Source organism: Talpa occidentalis, unplaced genomic scaffold (genome assembly GCF_014898055.3).
Source record: "Talpa occidentalis isolate TD23 unplaced genomic scaffold, MPIMG_talOcc4v2.1 talOcc4.10, whole genome shotgun sequence".
Taxonomy (NCBI): domain Eukaryota; kingdom Metazoa; phylum Chordata; class Mammalia; order Eulipotyphla; family Talpidae; genus Talpa; species Talpa occidentalis.
Window position 1 is genome coordinate 91,515,804 of NW_023600993.1, and position 23,224 is coordinate 91,539,027.

At 37.8% G+C, this 23,224-nt stretch overlaps 1 protein-coding gene and 1 long non-coding RNA gene across 4 annotated transcripts in view; one reads left to right on the forward strand and one right to left on the reverse strand.

Annotated features, from left to right (window-relative positions):
• RALGAPB (Ral GTPase activating protein non-catalytic subunit beta) overlaps window positions 1–23,224 on the forward strand; it is a 76,838-nt gene that overhangs the window by 38,093 nt on the left and 15,521 nt on the right. For both annotated transcript variants that reach the window (XM_037498742.2, XM_054697609.1), the window contains exons 11-23: window positions 1,437–1,604; window positions 2,066–2,180; window positions 2,528–2,675; window positions 5,837–5,901; window positions 7,535–7,664; window positions 9,414–9,547; window positions 10,644–10,826; window positions 12,687–12,838; window positions 14,370–14,557; window positions 15,099–15,205; window positions 16,209–16,361; window positions 17,923–18,132; window positions 20,737–20,895. In XM_037498742.2, the coding sequence (XP_037354639.1) occupies window positions 1,437–1,604; window positions 2,066–2,180; window positions 2,528–2,675; window positions 5,837–5,901; window positions 7,535–7,664; window positions 9,414–9,547; window positions 10,644–10,826; window positions 12,687–12,838; window positions 14,370–14,557; window positions 15,099–15,205; window positions 16,209–16,361; window positions 17,923–18,132; window positions 20,737–20,895 (1,912 nt within the window). The remainder of the gene's footprint in view (window positions 1–1,436; window positions 1,605–2,065; window positions 2,181–2,527; window positions 2,676–5,836; window positions 5,902–7,534; window positions 7,665–9,413; window positions 9,548–10,643; window positions 10,827–12,686; window positions 12,839–14,369; window positions 14,558–15,098; window positions 15,206–16,208; window positions 16,362–17,922; window positions 18,133–20,736; window positions 20,896–23,224) is intronic.
• The window catches only part of LOC129146136 (uncharacterized), a 30,496-nt gene continuing 17,720 nt past the window's right edge, over window positions 10,449–23,224 (reverse strand). For both annotated transcript variants that reach the window (XR_008552648.1, XR_008552649.1), the window contains 2 exons: window positions 18,331–18,403; window positions 10,449–10,814 (listed from right to left, as the gene is read on the reverse strand). This is a non-coding gene — a long non-coding RNA (uncharacterized LOC129146136). The remainder of the gene's footprint in view (window positions 10,815–18,330; window positions 18,404–23,224) is intronic.

Sequence of the window (23,224 nt, forward strand, 5' to 3'; positions counted from 1 at the left end):
TTAGTTTCAGATTGCTGGGAAAGATCTGATTGAGTGACTGTCTCTAGTCTAGCTGGCTATGGCTGTGAGGGATCACATGGAGTGCTGGCGCTCAGTCCTTGCAGTTGGGGCACATTTCTCAGGAGAGAGACTATGGTTGGGGGAGATGTTCCACATGGTGTTAGTGAGAGAGAAGGCTGTGAATGTGAGCTTTCTCTCTGGCCTGTAAGACTGTATGTGTGGTAGTATGACCAACCAAAAGAGCAGATTTGTGAGAGGACAAATGATGTTTAGTTTTGAAGCTATTAAATTTGCAACGCCTTTTGGATACTTAGCAACAGGTATTTATTAAGTTCCTATTTGTGCCTGGTGCTGTGCACAGGGACTACTGGAGTAGTAAGTGGACATGTCCTGCCATTAGATACACAATAAAGTTTTGGTTGCTAGATCTGGAATTCATTTGAGAGGTGTGAGCTGGAGACTGGTTTGATTATATTCTGCAGCTCAAGTAGTGTTAAAACTAGACTAGTGGAAGAGATAGCTTTGAGAAGTAAGGTTCACCAATATTAGTCAATAACCTGAGAGATGAATACCAATGTGAGGGGCCGGTGGAGTGAGAGGATCTATTAAAGGAAATAACTGTAGAGCTGAGAGAAAAATAAGAAAAAGGAGTAAAAGGAGGATGGAGAGCTTTAAAAAAGCAGAATAGTAGATTTGTCTCCTGGATTTAATGGTTGAGATGCCATTGGTTATTACATACTTAGTTCTAGGGACAAGATACGTTGAAATGGTTTGAGCAGTGCCCAGCAGGTGAGGAAGTTGTTTCTGAAGAATTTTGTAGGGCAAAATGCTTTTTGGTAGAAGAGTGTACCGATATAGTTGCTCTTGAATGGTGGGAGTTGGAATGCTTACTTGTTGAAAATTAAGGGAGGGGGCTAAACGTAAGATATACTCAGGTAGATTTCTAAAAAGACCTGTCTTTCAGTGACCTTTGTATCATGATGAATGTAGGGTTCATTCTTTCACTGTCTTCCCAAAATAATGGGGAAAGAGAGAAAAGGCACAGAAAAACACTTTTTTTTTTTTCGGGAATTGTAAAATTCTACCAAATTTTATTGACATGGAATTCAGTTACGTAATTCCTCCATTTATTGATAATTACTGCAGCCATTTGTTTGGTTTGGTTTTGGTTGCTTCGTTTGCTGGCACCTGTAACTTTGAGTTGCAAGGGTTAAAACTTCAAGCACATATATAATAGACATCATTTTTTTTCTATTAGGAAAGATAATTTGGTTCTTAGTATATTTAACTCTGAATTGTCCTCACTCCAATAATGCTTTTAAGGAATAGAAATCATGAAAAGTGGAAATACACTTTCAGATAACTATAGAATATATTGATAATTATGAGAGCAATTGATCAGCAGTTTGTTTAAAATTTTTTTCTTGCTTTCCTAGATTTTACATGCTTTTAATTCAAGGTTTGCAGATAAATGATTATGTGTGCCATCCTGTCTTGGCCAGCGTTATTCTAAACTCCCCTCCTTTGTTCTGCTGTGACTTGAAAGGGATTGATGTTGTGGTTCCTTACTTTATTTCAGCTCTTGAAACCATTTTGCCTGACAGGTAAGCTATCATTTCTATACTCTATTATCAATTGTCTGGTTTGGCTTGGTCTTTTCTGGTGCTTCCTCCACTGTTTCCTGATTGATCTCATCCAGTTATCTTCATAGCCTAAGGAAACTCAGGCCACATTAAATAAGTATAGAACATTTAGATCCATCTTACCTCTGAACTCCTTCAGTTCTGATTTGTCCATGAACTTGAGGAATACTTTTTGACCTGGTCTCCAAGAATAAGAGCAATCCCGGCCTAGAATCAGTCATATTCTAGTTGAATTCACTAACATTTTAACGTTATCTCTCTCTGATTGCAAAATATAAACTCATTGGAAAAGTATTTACCACATTCTTTATGAAAGCAAATTCAGTGCTTGAATTGTGAAAAATAGGCATAATATATACTTGGCAATAGTTGAAAATACAATTTAGTTCAAAAATTCTAATAGCTTTTTTATTTTTTGGCAGAGAACTCTCAAAATTCAAAAGCTATGTAAATCCAACAGAATTGAGAAGATCTTCCATTAATATCCTACTCTCTTTGTTGCCCCTCCCTCATCACTTTGGCACAGTCAAATCTGAGGTAATGTTTTATTAAAACTTTTTATATATTCCACTTTTTGTGTTGATTCAAGTCAAATTGTATTTAAAAGTTGGAATGGGAGCTTTGAAAAAATTTCAGATTATTCAAGCTAATTATCAAAGTTGATTTGTTGTGTTATTTCTTCTGTTAGTCTGCCAGCATGCCTTGGTCTGCATTGCAAGTGGTGATAGACAGGTGACATCTGATAACATGTTGTGTGAGTTACTGACAGACAGCACAATGGCTATTTTTAGTGAAACTGAAAGCCTTGCTTGTTAGAATGGTCTTCTCTGTTGTCCACTCTAGCAGTTTCTACCTGGGCTAAATATTATTTGTTTTTTCCACAGGTGGTCCTAGAAGGGAAATTTAGTAATGATGACAACTCTTCCTATGATAAACCAATAACTTTTTTGTCCCTGAAGTTGAGGCTTGTGAATATACTAATAGGTGCCTTGCAAACGGAAACAGACCCCAACAACACCCAAATGATACTAGGTATGTGTTTCTACTGTTTTTATGTAAGTGGAAATCAAGTTACTGTTACCCCCCAGACATGCTGAAGAGGCAGTGACGGGCGCCTAAGCCTAATGCAATTTCATTATTGTGATTCAGAGGCAGCATTTGTTTACTTTCATATGTGAAAAAAATTTGAAGGGATGAGGGGAGGGAAAGAAAACATTTAGTTTCATGTGTGATCTTTTGTTTTTCTCTTTCCCTCTCTCCCTTCTCTCCTTTCCTCCTTTCTTTTTCTCTTTTACCCTCTCTCCTTTTTCCTTTCTTTCTTCCTCTCTCTCTCTCTCTTCTGCCCATTATGTACATGAAAAAATTTTGAGTTGGGTGTAATTCCGGGAGCCATGTCAGAGGGAATTAAGAGGGAATTAAGGAGTAGCAGTTGCTGTATTTCCCTTTTTTCCTTATTGTTTCTTGTTGGTCTCCTATTCATAGTGATTCTGTCTTAAATGTTTTCTCATCATGATGGTTACTACCATATTTTAAACCGTTATTACTTCTCAACCTGATTACTGCAACTGTTTTTTATTATACTTCTGACTTTTTATCAAGAACAAGGTTATGTTTCTAGGTACAGATGTGCTAGAGAATTCTAGAGAGATGAGTAATATGTGGCTCTTATTCTGGAGCAAGTCTCATTGCAGAGATTGGAATACTTTCAGTCAGTAGTCAAATGATAGCAAAAAACAGTATTTGTTTCAGGTAATGTTGAGTATTTTGTAGTGTTGAGAGAGAAGAAATCAGCATTCCTAGTTCTATCTACTACTTCCAGAATGTATCCTGATCAATCTTAGGACCCTAATCTAAGCCACCCTATATTTTGAATCAGTGATATTATATAGCCGCCTAATTGGTCTCTCTGCCTCTTTTTTTTTTTTTTTAAGATTTATTTTATTTATTTATACAAGCACGGGGTACAGTCAGAAGCACGGGATGGTGAGAGAATTCACCAGAGTCAGAGTGGAGAGCAGAGCAGGCAGACTGATGAAGTACACTGCTGAGGGGAGCAGTGGGCAGCAGGAGAGGTCTGCGCGCCATGTGGGACCCTCACCCGGGGCCGGGGATCGAACTGGCGCTGCAGAGGCTGTGGGCATCTTCGCATGCCTGCACTCAACCGCTGCGCCACCAGGGGGGCCCTCTCTGCCTCCTTTCTTTCCTCGTTCCTCCCCCAGTTTATTCTCCATACTAAAGCTGAGTGATTGTTCTAAAGGATAAAGTAGATGTCACTAGTCTCATGCCACTGGCTTCCCATTACACTGAGAGTACATTTGCTCTGATCTGCTGAGGTGCTATATTCAAACATCATCTGACTCCTGCATGCCTCTCAGACTTACCCGTTTCTATTTTCCTCCTGGTCCCCTCACCAGCTAAAATGTATCAATAAATATTTGTTGATTTGTTGACAGACCTAGTAATAGCACTAAGGATGGTCTTATCCTCCTTAAACATCTTTCAGACAAGTCCTCTTCTCCTCCCAACCCAATGCTCAAATTGGGTAAGTAGCAACTTTATTGGAAAGCAAGTGGTTTTCCATTGTGGCTTCTGCATCTTAGTACCACTAAAGTTCTATCCTGGATATCAGGATCACCACTCTTGACAGTGGCGCTCTCAGAAAAGCATACGTCCTCATGCTCCCCACTGAACCACATGAATATAATTACCATTCCTGCCCAAAAAAAACCTGGGAGGGAGATAGAACTTTTGGAGCAATTGACCCCTGAGAATGTCTTGATGCTGTATGGTGCTTAGAGACTTTTTTCCTCCTTTTCATTAGTAAGACCTGGACTTCCTCTCAGTATCTTAGATCCTGTTCAGAGGTAGGGTGGGACATTTATTCAAAGCCCTTATATCCTCAGCAGAGTTGAAATGTATGCCATTCCAGTAGACTCATGCTTGAGATGGTTCTCAAAGACTTTTAAGACTTAATGGAGGGCCTCCCCTGGTGGTGCAGCGGTTGAGCAGTGCCGGTTCATTCCCCGGCCGCTGGCGAGGGTCCCACAAAAAAAAAAAAAAAAAGACTTAATGGAGAGTGATTCTAAAGAGATAGGTAACAGCTGCCAAGAATATTTGTCCAGAGATCTAATTAAAAGACAGTTAACTTGACTGGAATTATCTATGAGTAAAAAATTTTATAGGTTCTAAAATTCCATTAATTTTATTAATTGTAGGCATGATTTTCTAGATTCACAAATGTAGTTTTTTGCTGTTTATATTCCCAGATCTGAAGTAGAGCTGTGTTCTTCCCTAGGCTGGGTTTTTAGAAACCTTCTGAAATTAGCATGTTCAGACTGACCAAGGGTTGAAGCCTGTCCTCCAATGGCATTGACCTTCTGTCCAATTCATTTTGAACCTGGAAGGTTTGTGTGCATTTGGAGGGGGAAAGTGTTTTGATAAGAGGGAACCTCCAAGTAATAGTGTTTAAATAACATTCTTCTTGAAATCAGATAATTTCTGCAGTGGATGGAGTGTTTGATTTTGCTTTGCCCATGTTTTAAAGAACTTATGTACAGTCTAAGGAAGAGTCTTCCATCAACTGGCAAAGTTGAATCTGTCTTCTCTTTACACATTATGGACCAGAGCTTTCCCCTACTGGGAAAAGAGGCAGTGTGCTTTGTTCGCCATCTTGTTTTTGTCCTAGCCTTTCTAGATTGTAAGTTCTTTGATGATAAATACACACAGCCTGCCTTCATAATTTGAAGCCAATCTGCAAGCCCAGAGCCATGTTCTTAAAAAGCAGTCTAGTCAGAAAGATAAAGCTATGATTTTTATTTTGTAACTTTTGTTTTATTTTTAAAAGATCAGAAGCAGAGCTTATATTTTCCTTAATTTGTAGTATTGAGATGTTTGCATGTGTCTTTCATGCTAATTTAAAACATATAATGGTTCTGTTTCTATACAAAGCAAAGTTTGATTTCAGATTTATTTTAGAAAAATGTGGTTTGAAAACTTTGGGGACAGATCAAAATTAGAGCATTTCTAAAGAGAATCTTTCCTGTTCAAGCAAAGGATTTATTAATAATTTATATAAATTTCAGGAATACACAGCTATGGTAATATTTTTCTCTCTGCTGTTAACTGAGATATTTAAACCATTTAGTATTCTTATTGTGTATTTTATACAAAATGTAATTTTTTTGCTCTTTCAGGGGCAATGTTAAATATTGTTCAAGATTCAGCACTTTTAGAAGCCATTGGTTGCCAAATGGAGATGGTAAGGAGCATATCACGTGTTGTCTGTCAGAGAATATTAGAGAGTATCGTTTCTGATTGCATTTAAATTATATTCCGATATGTTTGTCATTGTGGCTTTTAAAGGTATTTTATTTGTAAATTCAGTTAGTTGATTCCAAAGGATCCTTAAAATATATATATATTTTAAAATATATATTTTGAGGGCCTCCCTGGTGGCACAAGGGGTTAAGATGCAACCTATGAAGCTATCTGCAGCCACTGCAGTATGAGTTCGATCCCTGTCCAGGGAGCTACCCACATGATGCAGTAGACCTCTCCTGACTCATCCGCTGCTCCCCTTAGCAGTTTGTTTTGATCAATCTGCCTGTTCTGCTCCCCACCCTCTGTGGTGAATCCTCTCACCCCCTGGACCTCTGGCCTGTGCCCCAGTTCTTGTATGCATAAATAAATAAATCTTAAAAAAACATTTATATATATATATTTTGAGGTTTCTTACCTTTCGGTGCTTTATCAATTATGTGTCAGGTCCCTGAGGAAATTTGCCTTAGAGAAATTCCAGCTAAATACAGCCATATGCCGGGACACATATACCTAAGCCTTTTTTTTTTTCCCCCACTGTGCTGGTGAGCTGGCTCACTTAATCTAAAAATCCATAATTCCTTCCATCCCTAGTAGAAGTAACGCTCTAGCTATAAGTGAGCATTTGATTTATTCTTTCCCATCTCATCTGTTTCTTACCTTATAGACCATCTATGCCTTTGAGGGTCTTCAAAACATGTTTCTTTTTAAAAAAAAAAAAATAAACATTCCCTGAGATTCCTATCTCCCCACTTCTGTTTTGAAGATATGTGATTTTTATACCTGGAGTTGAAGCTGGGCAGTGGGAAAATTAATGAAGTTTATACCTGAATGAGATAGGTGGATGCAGGATGTAGGTTAGGTGGTCAGGTTATTATTGAGGAAATTATATTCGTGTCCTGGTAGATGACCAATAATAATAATAAACTATCTGAATATAATGAATTGTGTTCATGGAGAAAAAATGAGGAAAACCTTTGTTGGTCTCTATACTAATAGAGTTAATTTTTATGCTAATCCTATAGCTACATTTGAAAGTGGCTGTTGTTTATGTTGTTATATATATCCGAAAGGGCAGATTTATTATGTAAGGGAAAGGAAGAGAAGGGACACTTGCCTACACGCAAGTGCCAGAATGAGCTGTCCCTGAAAGGGACAGATTTGTGAAGAGAGATGCCTGCATAGTCACTGGTAGGCAGGCTTGGGAAGAAAGCTGCAGAGCTGCCTAGTTTTTATTTTAAAGATTGTATTCCTGTTCTGATGTTATGCTTCAAAGGCTTTATTCTTTGAGGACTGAGAGTGAAGTCTGGTGAAGATGGAAAAGTTTGTAGGCTGGCCCTTTGTAAACAGCAACAAAGAAGACCCCAGAATGGATACCTGTAATCCTCAGAGCTTTCATACCCTCGTGTCAGTGCAAAAACACTAGCAGTTTTAATACCTTGTTAGTTTTTATCTAGATCATTTATGCTGTTGGCACATTTCATTTTATCAAGTTTTTTAATGACTGACTTTAGTCTTTACTAGTCAACTATGAATATAGCCTTCAAATATTGATTCATTTTTATTTATCTTAGGGAGGGGGAGAAAATAACCTGAAGAGTCATAGTCGCACTAATAGTGGAATTAGTTCAGCAAGTGGTGGAAGCACAGAGCCTACAACTCCGGACAGTGAAAGACCTGCTCAGGCGCTCCTGAGGGATTATGGTAAGCCCTGCTTGTGTTTTTGAGAGTCACAGTTTACAGAATAACTTCTAATGCCCAGACCTATAAACAAACATGATATTTTATGTATTTGAATGTAATAGAGAAGATATTAATCCAAAAGATTAAGAAAAAAAAAATCTTTTCTATTTAGCTTTATAGCTTTTAATAGTTAGATTTTGGCTAGTTTATTAGATTTTATAAATGATTATAATGGGTGGTCAGGAGACATTCCTATATTCGGTACCAGGTGCTGTTAATACAGAATCAAATAGGATGTGGGTACTACCTCACAGTCTAACAGTAGTCAGCCAGTATATAATTATTGCACTGTGGTATGGGAGGGTGATGGGAATAAAGAATCTACCTTCATGTGTAAAACTTATATACCCTAAAATATAGATTCTTCAGTCATAAATTTTGAGAAAGGAAAACTTATTTTTTACCTTGTCAAATAAAACATATTGCCAACAGAGTGTCCGATTCACTAATACCGGTTATATGATGTCCTTTACTCTGGACAATTAAATTATGGGTGCTGTGAGTTTGAGGGTATCTTTATGGTTTTATACACAGTAGTGTATTGAATCTGTGAGTGTTATTCCAGCTAGATTGTAATGAATCTAGATCCTTAGATGTCAGTTTAATTTTTCAGTTGGTTGGAGAGTAGTTGAGCCTAGGATTCCAGGCACGTTTCTATGGTTAAAGTTTGCTTTGAGTATCCTTTAGCATGTCAGATAACATAAAGTCATTATGCTGATATTCAGCATTTTTCAATATTGCATTTGTGAAGAATTTATTTAAATTATCTTACTCATTATGGTTTAAGTATACTATAGGTTGAAAATGTATTTGTTGTTCATGCTCTCTAAAACACTTTTTAACTAAAATTTTTGCATTATTGCATGTGTTCTAATATAAGTGTTTGAAGTAATTATTGTTTGTTTCAACATTTTGAATTGGTGTTAGTGAGTTCTGCTTGTAATGTTGTAAAATATTTTTTACTAAGAAATCCAGATTTGTGTTAGTGTCGCATGAATGTCTCTCTTTAATGATCATTCCTTTTTCTGTTGTCACTGCCCTCTTTCTGATAGGATTGACAGGTATAATGTCCCTAAAGCTTCCTTTATAACTTCAATTTAGTATTTTCCTAATTTAATATTAAGTAGTACTTTATGATATAGAATTGGAGGCCGAGTAAAAACAGTGACTTGATTATTCAATTTTATAAGAAGTATTAAAGTAGTCTTGGAGAGTTAATGTTAAAATGTAATTGGAAAAGGCATTGCATGTGACTTTTGATGGTTTAAACCTGAAAATAATTTCAATGGATGCATTAAGATAATTCCTAGCATCTGAGTATATTCCAAAATTTGAATTCCTTCCTCTATAAAAACCCTCAGGTGACAACCAGTAGTGGCTTTTTTGAAAATGTAACTCTCTACAAATTGATGTAGAAATTTTAAGATTTTTAATGTTCTAAGAATGATACTGAAACTGCCAAATCCCAGTGGATGTCTAAGTACCTGAGCTGGGAGCTAGAAACTGCTCTGGTCCAATGTGTGTGCCCTGTGCACTGTTTAATCAGGCTTGATGTTCAGGCCAGTGGGGCGGGGAATATAGCACTGTGTGGGTGCCCGTGTTACTCACTGTGGCTGCTGTGGTCTGTGCCTAGTGGAATGCTGTGCTTTCGTTACTAATGCTTAGTTGTTTTCCCTCCCTGTGGGATGTGGCATTGGGGTTATATCCTAGCTCTTAATACAGATTCAGCTGCTGGGCTCCTGATACGCAGCATTCATCTCGTCACCCAAAGACTCAATTCTCAGTGGAGACAAGACATGAGCATATCACTGGCAGCTTTAGAACTACTCTCTGGCCTGGCAAAGGTAAGGGGACAGTCCTTTTATTTAGCCCAGAAATTTTGGGCTGTGGCCCTTTTTTCTATATCTCCCAACCCTTTAGTATGGCTATTGCAGTGTTGATTATATTCAAACATAGTTTATATCCAAAAATAAGAACTGTAACTCTCATACACTGTTGGCTATAATATTAAATGGTATTAATATTTTAGAAGACAACTTTGGAAGTTCCTTCAAAAGTTAAAAATGCATCTATCATGTGCCCCCAATCATTCCAGTATATAGCCACACAAAGACTTATACTGGAAAGTTGAGACTTGTAATGTCCAGAAACAGGAAATAACCCAAATGTTTACTAACAGGAGATTGGGAAAATAAATTGTAGTGTTGTCTTTACAATGGAATACTACTCAGCAAGAAAAAGGAATGAATGATACAAAATTGTAGATAAGTCTCAAAATAATTATGCAATATAAAAAAAACCAGAGTCCCCCTCCCCTGCCCCCCAAAAAGTATAATATGGGGTACTTTTATTTATGTAAAACTATGGAAATGCAAGTTAGTCTTCAATGACAGGCAACAAATTCATGTTAACTAGAGAGGGGGCAAAAAGGAATGGGAGGAAGGATTGCAGAGGTACATGAGATTTTGGGGGGTGGAGTTTGTTCACTATCTTGATTGTAGTGATAGTTCACAGGAGCATACTATGCCAAAATTTTATCAAATTGTACATTTTAATATTTGTATTTATATTAATTATACCCCTGAGCCTGTGGAGCATTACTACAGAGTTGGATTAGGAAGCTTGTGAAATAGGAACATGTTCCATTGCCAGTTATTCTTTTGATCTCTGGTGATGAGTAGATACACCCTAGCAGTTTAAATTTTAGGCAAGAAAAAGTATGCTGAAAAGAAATAGTGCTTTGTGGTTTGAAAAATACCTTCTTTTTATAGAGTATTTTAATAGTACATCTGAAATACTCTGATCCTCTATAAATAATATCTTGAAAAGCAAGAGTTCCTATGTTGTATCACATTCTCAGAAAGGCCAGGTTCAGTGCAGGTGCTTTGAAATTTGTACTGTGGCTCCTGGCTAACTGTTCCTCATATGACTATGCTGCAGGTGAAGGTGGCAGTTGACTCAGGAGACCGGAAGAGAGCTATCAGTTCTGTATGCAGCTACATTGTATACCAGTGTAGTCGGCCAGCTCCTCTTCACTCCCGGGATCTGCACTCCATGATAGTGGCAGCTTTCCAGTGTCTCTGTGTCTGGCTGACAGAACACCCGGATATGCTTGATGAAAAGGTAAGGAGAAATTAAAATGTGTGTTGGGAAATTGTCTTTTAAAAGAGGATATCTAAATTTAAATACAATATTATATACTTTAAGTATACTTATTCTGTTTTTGGTAAAACTTGTTCTTTTGAGCACAACTTAAAACTGTCATCATACTTATAATTGGTTGCAAATTTAACCCATAGAGAAATTCTTTTGGAAGATGGGGTTTGGCTAATTTATCCTAACAATCAAAAATGTTTTTCATGAAAGGATTTTAGCCTTAAGATGGCTAGCTTGCATTTTTGTCACCCACCATTAAGCCATAAAGGGAAGTTGATAGCCATGCTACAAGCCTAGAGCATAGCTGGTCTATAAACATTGCTTGTACCTAAAAATTTCATTTGTATTGCACCCATTTCTCTGCTTTTAAGAATACATAGGTATTTAGATTGCTTTTCTTATAGAAATTTTCTGTCTCATAGGAAGGTATGGAGTTGAAAATAATTCATAGTCCATTGGATAGTTTCAATTTTACTTAGTTAAAAAAATAATACTGTTGAGGGCCTCCCCGGTGGCGCAGCGGTTGAGCGCTGGGTTGCGAAGCTGCCCGCGGCCTCTGCGGCGCTAGTTCGATCCCCGGCTGCTCCCCGGCCACCGGAGGAGGGTCCCACATGGCGCGCAGACCTCTCCTGCCGCCCGCTGCTCCCCTCAGCAGTGTACTTCGGTCCTTCTGCCTGCTCTGCCTCCCGCTCTGGCTCTGGTGAATTCTCTCACCCTCCTGTGCTTCTGACTGTACCCAGTGCATGTATAAACAAACAAAAAACAAAACAAACAAACAAATAAATAAATAAAAACATGCCTCTATTAAAAAAAAGAAAAGAAAAAAAAAGAATACTGTTGGGCCTCCCTGGTGGTGCAAGGGGTTAAGCACCTCTCTATGAAGCAATCTGCAGCCTCTGCAGCATGAGTTCGATCCCTGGCCGCCAGAAAGAAACCCACATGGCGAAGCAGACCTCTCCTGCCTCGCCCGCTGCTCCCTTCAGCAGTGTATTTCATTCAGTCTGCCTGTTCTGTTCCCTCCTCTATCTCTGGTGGATCCTCTCATCTACCCTCCCCCCCCCCCCCCCGCATCTCTGGCCTGTACCCCAGCTCTTATATGCATAAATAAATAAATCTTTAAAAAATAATAATAATACTGTTGGCTAAGTCTTAGTTACTTCTGAAGCTATGATACCGGAAGTTATGATCATGCTTAAAAATAAACTTCCTTTGGATAGCTAACATCTTACAAATCATCCAGGTTTAACTGAATTGATGCTACATCAATTTCATGATTTACAATCCATGGTAATTTTACAAGGATTGTGACTAACAAAATTGAGTTTATCATTTCTTATTATCTAGCTCTATGAACACTTAAATTTAGTTCTTTAAAGAAAACATAGGTGGGAGGAGTTTATTATTGTGAAATTATAGCTATGAAGGAAAATTAGAAACTGAAGTCCCGCCACCAAAACATGACCAATTTTAGCATTTTGGTATGTATTAGGTAGACCCCGTCATTCATGGGAGTACATTCCAGACCCACAATGGATACCTGAAACTGCAGATATTACCAATTTCTGTATGCTATATTTTTGTTATACCCATGATAAAGTTTAATTCATAAATTAGGCTCAGTAAGAGATGAGCAATAGTAGCTGATCATAAAATAGAATAATTGCTCTGTAATTAAAGTTATGTGGATGTGATCTCTCAAAATATTGTGAGAGACTTAGATTTACTGTGGATAACTAAAACCACAGATAATGGGAACTACTGTGTTTCCTTGTCTTGTAAGATAGTTAAGAGTTATTGTAAAAACTGATCAGCCCTTTCTGCTTCTAGGACTGTCTTAAGGAAGTACTGGAGATTGTGGAACTTGGGATTTCAGGAAGTAAGTCCAAAAACAGTGAGCAAGAGGTCAAGTACAAAGGAGATAAGGAGCCAAATCCTGCATCTATGAGAGTAAAGGATGCTGCTGAAGCCACGCTAACATGGTATGAAAATGACTGCACAGAGAGTGTACTTAGAAATGAGATGGGCTTGGCTATGATCTGTGTTGCATGGGGTACTGAAAGCTCACCTAGCTAATGTGCTTTGTGACATCTATATATTTGTCGTATTTTAGAAAACCAAAACCACTTATTCCCGTTACTAGTCTGGTTGCTTCAGTTATCTTCCTCAAATTCTTAGATTCTCAAATCAGATTCTCTTGGTCTTTGAAATTCTTGGACATTCCTTTTAAGGAGGAGCAAAAATGGAAGAACAATATCTAATAAACAATGTTGCTTTTATCAGAGCTAATTGGTTTTGGGCATTAGAATGAAAGAGAAAGGGAGAAACCAATCACAATTGAGATGATAAAAGTGGTGTCGGTATAGTTTTCTGTAAGAGGTGCGCTGAAAGGTCAGATTATATTAGGACCAAAAGAATCTTATAATTTCATTACAAGATACTTTATCTCTGTTTGAATTTCTTCATTTTAAAATGAAAATAATAGCAGTACCTATCTCCTAGGGTTGTTAAGATAACTAGATAAAACAGTATTTGTAAAGTGCTTAGACCAGTACCTGGCACATGGTGAGTATGATTTATGTTAGTCATTGGAATAAATTTCTATCCAGAAATCTCCATGGATATAAATATTTCTGAATGTTAAGCCTTGATCAATTGAATTCCAGTTATAAGACATTTTTCTTATATTCTCATTTAATAATTACAATGGTTCTGTGACATGTAACTTAATACATCAAATTTCTTTTTGCAAAATGAAGATAATACCTTCTTGTGGCCACATAGAAGGCAGCAGACTCTGGTTTCTGATCACTTGATTACTTATCTCTTTTGAGCCTGAGTTTACTCATCTAAAAAATTAAGTGGGGTTGGCTGATCTTTGGGTCTTTTTCTAGGTCTGGAATGCTTCAGCTAACACAATCCTGAAACCTAGAGCACACAAAATTGTTAAATAGATTTTAGGAGCTTCCTAATTTGAAGTATCGTAAATCAGTTTCCCTGAGGAACAAATGGCTGAGAAATTTGCTTGCAAGAATTTTATTGGAAAGCGTTCTCAGGATCACTCCTGTGGAAGAATGAAAAAAGCAGGATCAAGCAGAGGGTAGAATGAAACTGTCATCCAGGTGCAGTAAAGAGCTTTGGAACTGGATTGGGCATTCAGAGTTCTCTCAAAGTGAGACCAGGGAACTGAGGCTTTATGCCATTCATTGCGTATGGGCTGTCCCAGGAAGGAGCTTTGATTTAGGTGAGGTGGTTCTTGTTGGCCAAGGAAAAGTCCTAGAGGCAGTCAGTTGAAAGCTGTGGCCACCAACTTCCTATATGTGGGGGAATGGATCTTTCAGTCTTGGAAAGTAGGGGGCAATCTGGATAACACACCTTGGCATTCACTGATTTGTGAAAAGGAAGCATGACTGGTCAGTTACAATTCAAAAAAGCAGAGAACAACATTGGTATATGAGGTAAACTTGAAAGGTTTTGCTTTGAGTTAACTATTATCTTTTCCATTCTCCATAGTATTATGCAGTTGCTTGGAGCATTTCCTTCACCCAGTGGTCCTGCCTCTCCTTGTAGTTTGGTTAATGAGACCACTTTAATTAAATACTCCAGGCTGCCAACCATCAACAAGCATAGTTTCCGGTACTTTGTCTTAGATAACAGTGTCATCCTGGCAATGCTGGAGCAACCTCTTGGAAATGAACAGAGTAAGTTTCAGCACTTTGGGCCTTCTCCAATGCTAAGTCAACTTGTCTGTCAGTACTGCTGGATAATAGTGCCTGCCGGCGGCAAGCAATGGTAAACAAAGGCCTGAGTCAATCTAATATCAGCACTCAAATACCTAGTTTATCTTCCTGCATGTAGCACCTTCCCAACATGTGAATATATCAAGTGTATGTGTACCACTGAGGTAGGTATGTTGGTGAATATTATGTATGTTTTAAAAATAGATAGCACACCAGAATTCATGGTTTTTTATTTAAAGCCATTTCCTTTTAAAATAAATTCAAGTTTAAGACAAAGGTAAGAAAGTGGTTGATACAAAATAAGTTAATAATACTTTAAGGTGCATGGATATGACTGAAATGACAGAGGATTGAAGAGAGGGAAGGGGGAAAAAAAAGAAACTACAGAGGAGGTACACAAAGGTGATTTGGGAAGCACAGTGCTAGGGCTGCAGCTAATAACAGGTGTATTTTGAAAGTGGTTGTCTGGAATAAAAATCTTTACATCAACATTTTTTTCTAGATGATTTTTTCCCCTCTGTCACTGTGCTGGTCCGGGGAATGTCTGGAAGACTGGCTTGGGCACAGCAGCTTTGCCTTTTACCCAGAGGAGCAAAAGCAAATCAGAAGGTATTCCAGGTTGTGGGGCACTGACAAGGATGGAGGAGTTGTGGTGGGCCCGGGGAGTAGTGATGGGTGCAAGGAAGTGGGGGAGAGAACTATAGTTTGTTGGTGATTTTATTTTATTATTTTTTTATTTTTTTAAAGATTTATTTTTATTTATTTATACAAGCACTGGGTACAGTCAGAAGTGCAGGAGGGTGAGAGAATTCACCAGAGCCAGAGCGGGGGGTTGGGGGGCAGAGCAGGCAGAAGGACCGAAGTACACTGCTGAGGGGAGCAGCGGGCGGCAGGAGAGGTCTGCGCGCCATGCGGGACCCTCTGGTGGCCGGGGAGCAGCCGGGGATTGAACCGGCGCTGCAGAGGCTGTGGCAGCTTCGCAACCCAGCGCTCAACCGCTGCGCCACCGGGGAGGCCTGTTGGTGATTTTAATATGTCCCATGGTACCTTTTTGTTTAATCCTCGTAACAACCTGATGATGGGTGGTTTACACTTACCAGATGTGAAAATGAAAGTCAGACAGCTAATACATTTTGAAGCTGTCATTTGGAGCTACAGAGACCTAGATTCAGTGCCCATACTCTTTCATTTAAGCCATGATTAAGCTCTAATTGAATTCACTGTCTAGAGCTGTCCATGGACCTAAACTTTTACTTTATTATGTGGAATGAGTTGAGACCCCTTGGGGGATAAAGAAGTTTGAGCCTTAAGTTCTGAAATGCCTTACCCATTGACTTACCACTGAAGATGGGAGATTCAGGCCTGGGGCAATAGAGATCCACAGCCCATTTATTAGTCACAAAACTGCTAATAAGTTGATGGACATTTTTATGAAAATAAAAGAGTACACAGGTACACAGACTGTTTACCTTTACTGCGAGCAGTAGTATTTGCACATTCCTGCTGAGTTAATGTGTTATGTAATCTTAGGGGAACCCAGAGTTCAAAGAAATACACTTTGTTTACATGTGGCACCAAGTGCAATAAACCTAATCTTCTTTTGTTATAACAGCTATTTGTGCCTGAGCCTCGCCCAATTCCTAAAAATGATGTTGGAATTAAATATACTGTGAAACATCGACCATTTCCTGAAGAGGTGGATAAGATTCCTTTTGTGAAAGCAGATCTGAGCATTCCAGATTTGCATGAAATCGTCACTGAAGAAGTAAGATAAATTGTTAGCTATTGTTAAGAGAATGATTATAGATATTCTTAAACAACTTCTGTGGTCAAGACACTGCCTTTCTTCAGTGTTTTTCGAGGTGATTCATAAGATGATCTGGACTCTGCTCCAAGAGGTTACTGTCTGATAAGACAAGTAAAGGTTGTAGTTGATTGAAAGAAACTGGACATCTCTTGGAAAGAGGTGTCACTGAGCTACCTTGCCTGGTCCTTGGTAGGTTTCAATATTTGGGTGACATGATCGACTCTAGTGGAAGATATGTGGAGAAGAGAAACCAATTCACAAAGCATTCAGGCAAGGGAAAGGAAGGACTACATCTTTGATAGCCATGTACTATATGAGATGTCTTACACATGAGATGTACTAGAGAGGTGGATCCAGGCAGATTTTTGGATTCATGAGGGAAGGTAAAGAGCCAAAAACTGTAGATTTCAGGCTTGAATGATGAAAGTATCAGTGCCATTTACAGAAATATGGACACATATGGGAAGGTAGGACAAAGTTTTTTGGTTTTAGATTAATTTGGATTTCCTAGGTAAAAGGAAAAGAATTTAAGAAGTGGGGAACAGAGGTATGTCAAGATATGGAAGAACAGAAGGTTGCCTATTACACACGTTCTAGAGAAATTAGGAAAAAGGAGCATTAAGTGAAGACCCCTGGATTTTGGTGTGACCTTTGAGAGGAGGTTCAAAGGAGTGTTACAGTGGAAGGCAGAGTATAATGGGCTGGGAAGTGAATGATTAATGAGGACGAAGCATTGAATATAAACTGCATTGTTAGCAATAAAAGGAAGGGGCACAGAGCAGAAAATAGTGTGAGAAAATAGCCTACCTAAGGAAAAGCAAAGCTAATATTTTTCTTTTAATTCAGGGATGGGAGGAATATGAACATTCTTAGAGGTTGTATTATAAGATGAATTGGGGAGGTGATAAGTAATAAAGTAAGGTCCTGGAAGCAGTAGGATCGAGAAGCTATGTGATCGTGTCTAAAAAAGGGATACTTTTATTAAGACAGAAGATGAAGAAAGAGTAGAGGAAGGTTCAGAGACATTTGGGGTGGATAAGAGGAAAATTAAAACAGTTTATATAAAATTTGATCTTAGTTCTTAGCAGCAAAATAGAAAATCAAAAATGGTTCTTAAAACACCAGGCAACCCAGCTCAAGTTAAGTAGTGTCATTTGTAGAGTGAAGTTACTTAACTTTGCTGACTTTCTTCAAAAGTCCTTGGGATCTATTTGAAGGGAAATGGAGACAGAATGGTTCATTTTACAGCTAAGAGACAAAGGAGCCATTATTGAAGCTTCATAAGGAAGGGATTTGGTTTTTTTTGTTTTGTTTTGTTGTTTTTTTTTTTTTTGTATTTGTTTTAACCTTGGAACACATTTACTTGGTTGCAAACTCTGTATTAAACTTAAAACAGTGTTGTCACTGAAAATTACCTTCATTTACTTTTTTGCTTGTAGCTTTATTTTCACTTTTAAATTAAGGTTAATCCTACTATATTTGTGATAGTTTCAAAAAATGAATATTTGGTTTATTTCAGTTAGAAGAGAGACATGAAAAATTAAGGAATGGCATGGCCCAGCAGATTGCTTATGAAATACACCTTGAACAACAGAGTGAGGAGGAATTGCAGAAGAGAAGTTTTCCTGATCCAGTTACAGATTGCAAGCCCCCACCTCCTGCCCAGGAATTCCAAACAGCACGCCTCTTCCTTTCACATTTTGGATTTTTATCATTAGAAGCATTGAAGGTAATTTTCGTAAACATTTATGAGTAGATATATTCACAAATAATCAGCTAATGATAGCTAAAGTATTTTAATGAGAATTACAAATTTACTTATGAGAAAAAAATTTTTTTTAAAAAACTGCTTTAAATATTACACTGCAGGGGAATAAATGAAATTCTATATGCTGTAGGTTACAATATGAACTCCAAAACAACTCACCCCATGAAAGCATTCAGAGGGGACTGCTTTTGGTAATATTTCCAACTCTAATTTTTCCTGCGTACTGTAGGGCCTGTAACACACATATAAATGAAATCTGTAGATAATTTTAAAAAATATTAAAACTCTTCCCCTGAAACTTTATTACTAAAAGTATGAACTACAATTTCTTTTCCTTGATTTCAAAGAAAAATTGAACACTAGAGGGTTTTTTGTACATCTGTAGCAAATTTATTTAGTGTCAAAATCTGACCACAATTGACATGGTTATTTAGTCTACTTATTTTACTTAGTGTCAGTACTGATCTGTTTGACTAGAGAATCTTAATATTTTTCTAGGGTTTGACCCCAGCCCTTGCTAGGAATGGTGTTATAGATTAGAATTCTAGGCTCATAATCCTTGTTGATGTAGTAAAGAATAATCCTTGTCCTCTCTAGGGGACCCTTTCCTGAAAAATACCATGAGTGACAAAACTTGCATTGATGTGTGGTACATTTGTTGCCATTGATGAGCCAGTATCAATGTTTTTTTAACTGAAGCCCATAGTTTATATTAGAGGGCACTCTAATAAGATAAATTATTAACTAAGGTGCATGGATATGACCGAAATGACAAGAGGATTGTAGGGAGGAGAGGGGGGAAAAGAAAAAAGAAACTACAGAGGAGGTACACAAAGGTAAATGTTAGGGAAGCACAATGCTAGGGCTGCAGCTAATAACAGGTGTATTTTTTTTTTTTTTAAAGCCACAAATGACCAGTGACCATTTTTTTTAAGATTTATTTATTCATTTTATTTATTTATTTATACAAGCACTGGGTACAGTCAGAAGCGCGGGAGGGTGAGAGAATTCACCAGAGCCAGAGCGGGGAGCAGAGCAGGCAGAAGGACCGAAGTACACTGCTGAGGGGAGCAGCGGGCGGCAGGAGAGGTCTGCGCGCCATGTGGGACCCTCCTCCGGGGGCCGGGGAGTAGCCGGGGATTGAACTGGCGCTGCAGAGGCTGCGGGCAGCTTCGCAACCCAGCGCTCAACTGCTGCGCCACCGGGGAGGCCCAACAGGTGTATTTTTTTTTTTTTTATATATATATATATATTTTTTTTTTTTTAGAGGCATGTTTTTATTTATTTATTTGTTTGTTTGTTCGTTCGTTTTGTTTATACATGCACTGGGTACAGTCAGAAGCGCGGGAGGGTGAGAGAATTCACCAGAGCCAGAGCGGGGAGCAGAGCAGGCAGAAAGACCGAAGTACACTGCTGAGGGGAGCAGCGGGTGGCAGGAGAGGTCTGTGCGCCATGTGGGACCCTCCTCCGGTGGCCGGGGAGCAGCCGGGGATCGAACCGGCGCCGCAGAGGTCTCCGGCAGCTTTGCAACCCAGCGCTCAACCGCTGCGCCACCGGGGAGGCCCCCAACAGGTGTATTTTAAAAGTGGTTGTGTGTTGTATAATTTTATAGCCATGTCCATTGTTACAGTTTTATATAGCATACTTTCACTGGCCTAAAAATCTACTGTATTTTGCGTATTCACATACCAGCCTCCCACTTTTCCACCAGTCCCTAGCAGCCACTGTCTCCTTAGTTTTGCCTTGTCCAGAATGTCACATAGTTGGAATAATTCAACATGTAGCCTTTTTAGGTTGGCTTATTTTACTTAGCAGTATGCATTTAAGATTCCACCAAGTCTTTTTGTAACTTGATAGTTCTTTTTTTTTTTTTTTTTAAATAAGGGACCAGGAAAAAGACCTATTATAATAAAGTAAAAATCAAAATCAACAAGCAACTATAAACCAGAGACACACTACAGGGGTAGGAGGAGGGAGTAGAATCAAAACAAGGGGGGTGGAAATTGTATGGGGACTGTAACCAAGATGAAAATGCGTACATTGTGGAAAAATGATGTAAAAATATATATAAAATGAAAAATGAAAAAAAATCATTTCTTTTTAATAGAATAGTAACCCATTGTAGAAATGTATCACAGTTTATTTTATCCACTCACCTACAGAAAGGTATCTTGGTTGATTCCAAGTTTTGGCAATTACGAGTAAAGTCACTGTGGACATTTGTGTGCAGGTTTTTGAGTGGACTTAAGCTTTAATTTATTTGGGTGAATAACAAGGTATGCAGTTGCTGTGTTGTCTGGTAAGATTATGTTTAGCTTTGCAAGAGACTTCCAAACTCTTCCAAAGTGGTTGTGCTATTTTATATTAACATTGTGCAACAAGTGAAGGAAAAAATGCATTAAAAGTTTTTAACGCAAGAACTGGAAGAAAATATACAGGAATACTACATGGTTTCTTTAAGGTTCTGGTTTCTTTAAAGTTAAATTTTATTAAATCATGAGCAAGTATTTCTTTTATAAGTAGGATATTGAAAAAGATAATCATTTCTCCTTTCTTCCTTTGTAGGAACCTGCAAATAGTCGTCTACCTCCTCACCTCATTGCACTTGACTCCACGATACCTGGATTTTTTGATGACATTGGGTATCTGGATCTCTTGCCATGTCGTCCCTTTGATACAGTTTTTATTTTCTATATGAAGCCAGGTCAGAAAACTAACCAAGAGGTAAGATTTCTGAATTTGGGGAGTTAATTTTATGCTCTACATGGCCTGTGCTTATCCATTATACAAGAGTTATACTTGAAGCTTAAAGACTTGTGAATCAGTTCAAAACTGAAATAATACAAACTGTGATACTTGCAGTCCTGAGGCTTTTTGACCCTCGATTAGTCCTCTTAAAGAATTCAGATTCTTAAGACAAAAGAAACCAAAATACAGAAGGTTAGCTACAAAAAGCTAAAGTGAGGCCTGATTGCTTAGAAAGAGGAAAACAACAACAGCAACAATGTTTACTGAGCATCTTCCCTGTAGCTCAGTGTACCAGGGTATAGAAAATTAACAATATTCTTTCTTCTTTGAAACTCATTTTCCAGGTAATTGCACAAACACATGATTTTCTGTGGCGACATCCAGAGTGTGCAGTAGATAAAATAACACCAAAAATAAAGGGTAAAAATATAGGACTAAGAAAACATAGTTGGATACATATAATGAAGACACTAGGAGAAGTATGATGAAAAACATAAGATGACTGAGAATGGAAAACAGCAAATGGAAAGCAAGAAATTTAAAATCTCTTTGGAAATAAATAGTTGAAGCATACTTACCAGCTCTGACTAAGAAAGGGCCAAAGGAAGATTCTTAAAATACAGAATTTAGATGTACAGGGCACTATGACTGTGTGATCTTGGGATTTTATTAACATTGTAAGATCATTAGCTAATCAAATTGATTTAAGAAATTTACCAAAATTTATCATAAAGTGTTTATTCAGTGGAAGCTCTATTTCAAATTATTGGTTAGCTGCTAGAAAAGGAGATTGATTTATGAGAAAGTTCCTCTTATTTTATGTTATTGACTCAGTAAATATTCACTGTGTGCTATCTGTTCTGTGCCAGGTTTATGGTGGTGAACAAGACCTACAAGATCTGTTTAGAAGGGAATACAGACAGATAATAAACAATAATAGTAAAGTATACTAATACCACTGTATTATAGGAGCCATGATAGGAAAAGTTAACCTAATTTTAAGAAGTCATTTTGTAGAAAAACATTTAAGCTGGTGTTTGAGGTATGCATGATGATAGGTAAAAAAACAAAAGTAGGTTGTCACTAACAAAGTAATAGTATGTGTTGAGAGATCTTGGAGAGAAGAGAATCCTATCTTACAAAATACATTTTTGTAAGATAGTGAGCTCCAGTTTGCTTTGGAGCTTGAGATAATAACACCAGAAATAAAGAATAAAAATAGAAGACTGAGGAAAACACAAAATGAGACTTGTGGAATCACTTTTTTTTTTTTTTTAAGAACCTCAGTGAAATTGGATTAATTGCAGGGCTTAGAGATCTGTTTTGAAGAAAGTCTAGTGCATGGTTCATATGAAAATAGTGGGCCCATGTTTCCTCTGACCATAAAAGAAAATATAAACCCAAAGGAAACTTCTAAATCAATTTAGTTCCTTAGGCTTCTAGGGACCGAGGATGACTAGGACACCATGAAGATTTCATTAGAATTACTGAGACTTGCCTTCCCCTAGCCAAAGTTAGTTTTAGATTAATAGCTAGTGACCTCCAAGTTGAATTTTACTCATTGTATCTGTACTTAATTTTCAGAAACTGTTTAAAAATTTTACTTCCCATTAAAAATTTTAGTTGAAAGAAAACTGGAAGTGACTGTCAAATCAGTTTCCTGGCACTTAAAAGAATATGAGGGGATGTGAGTGAACAAAATAGGTGCATTTCTAAAGAGATTAGTTTTGTGTTTAAGAGATAATGGCCTGGCAGTGATGCCTAGTGGATTGAGATGTAATATATAAAATCCTGTAATTTGACTTTATCTGCCCTCCAGATGGTCTTGACATAGATCAGTGTTGTATGAACATCAGCCACATGAGAACTAGTGTTTTGTTTTTTTTAATAACGTTTTTTACATCATTTTTCATTTTTGCACAATATATGCATTTTTATCTTGGTTATAGTCCATACAATTCCCACCCTCCTTGTTTTGATCCTACTCCCTCCTTCCCCCCACCCCCATAGTGTGTCTCTGGTTTATAGTTGCTTGTTGATTTTGATTTTTACTTTATTATAATTAGGTTTTTTCCTGGTCCCTTATTTAGGTTTTCTAAATTCCTGCTATGAGTGAGACCATCCAGTATTTTTCTTTTTCTTTCTGGCTTATTTCACTGAGCATGATCCCTTCCAGCTCCATCCATGTTGCTGCAAATTGCATGAGTTTATCTTTATTGATTGCTGAGTCATATTCCATGGTGTATGTGTACCACATCTTCTTGATCCAGTCATCTGCTTTTGGGCATTTGGGTTGTTTCCATAG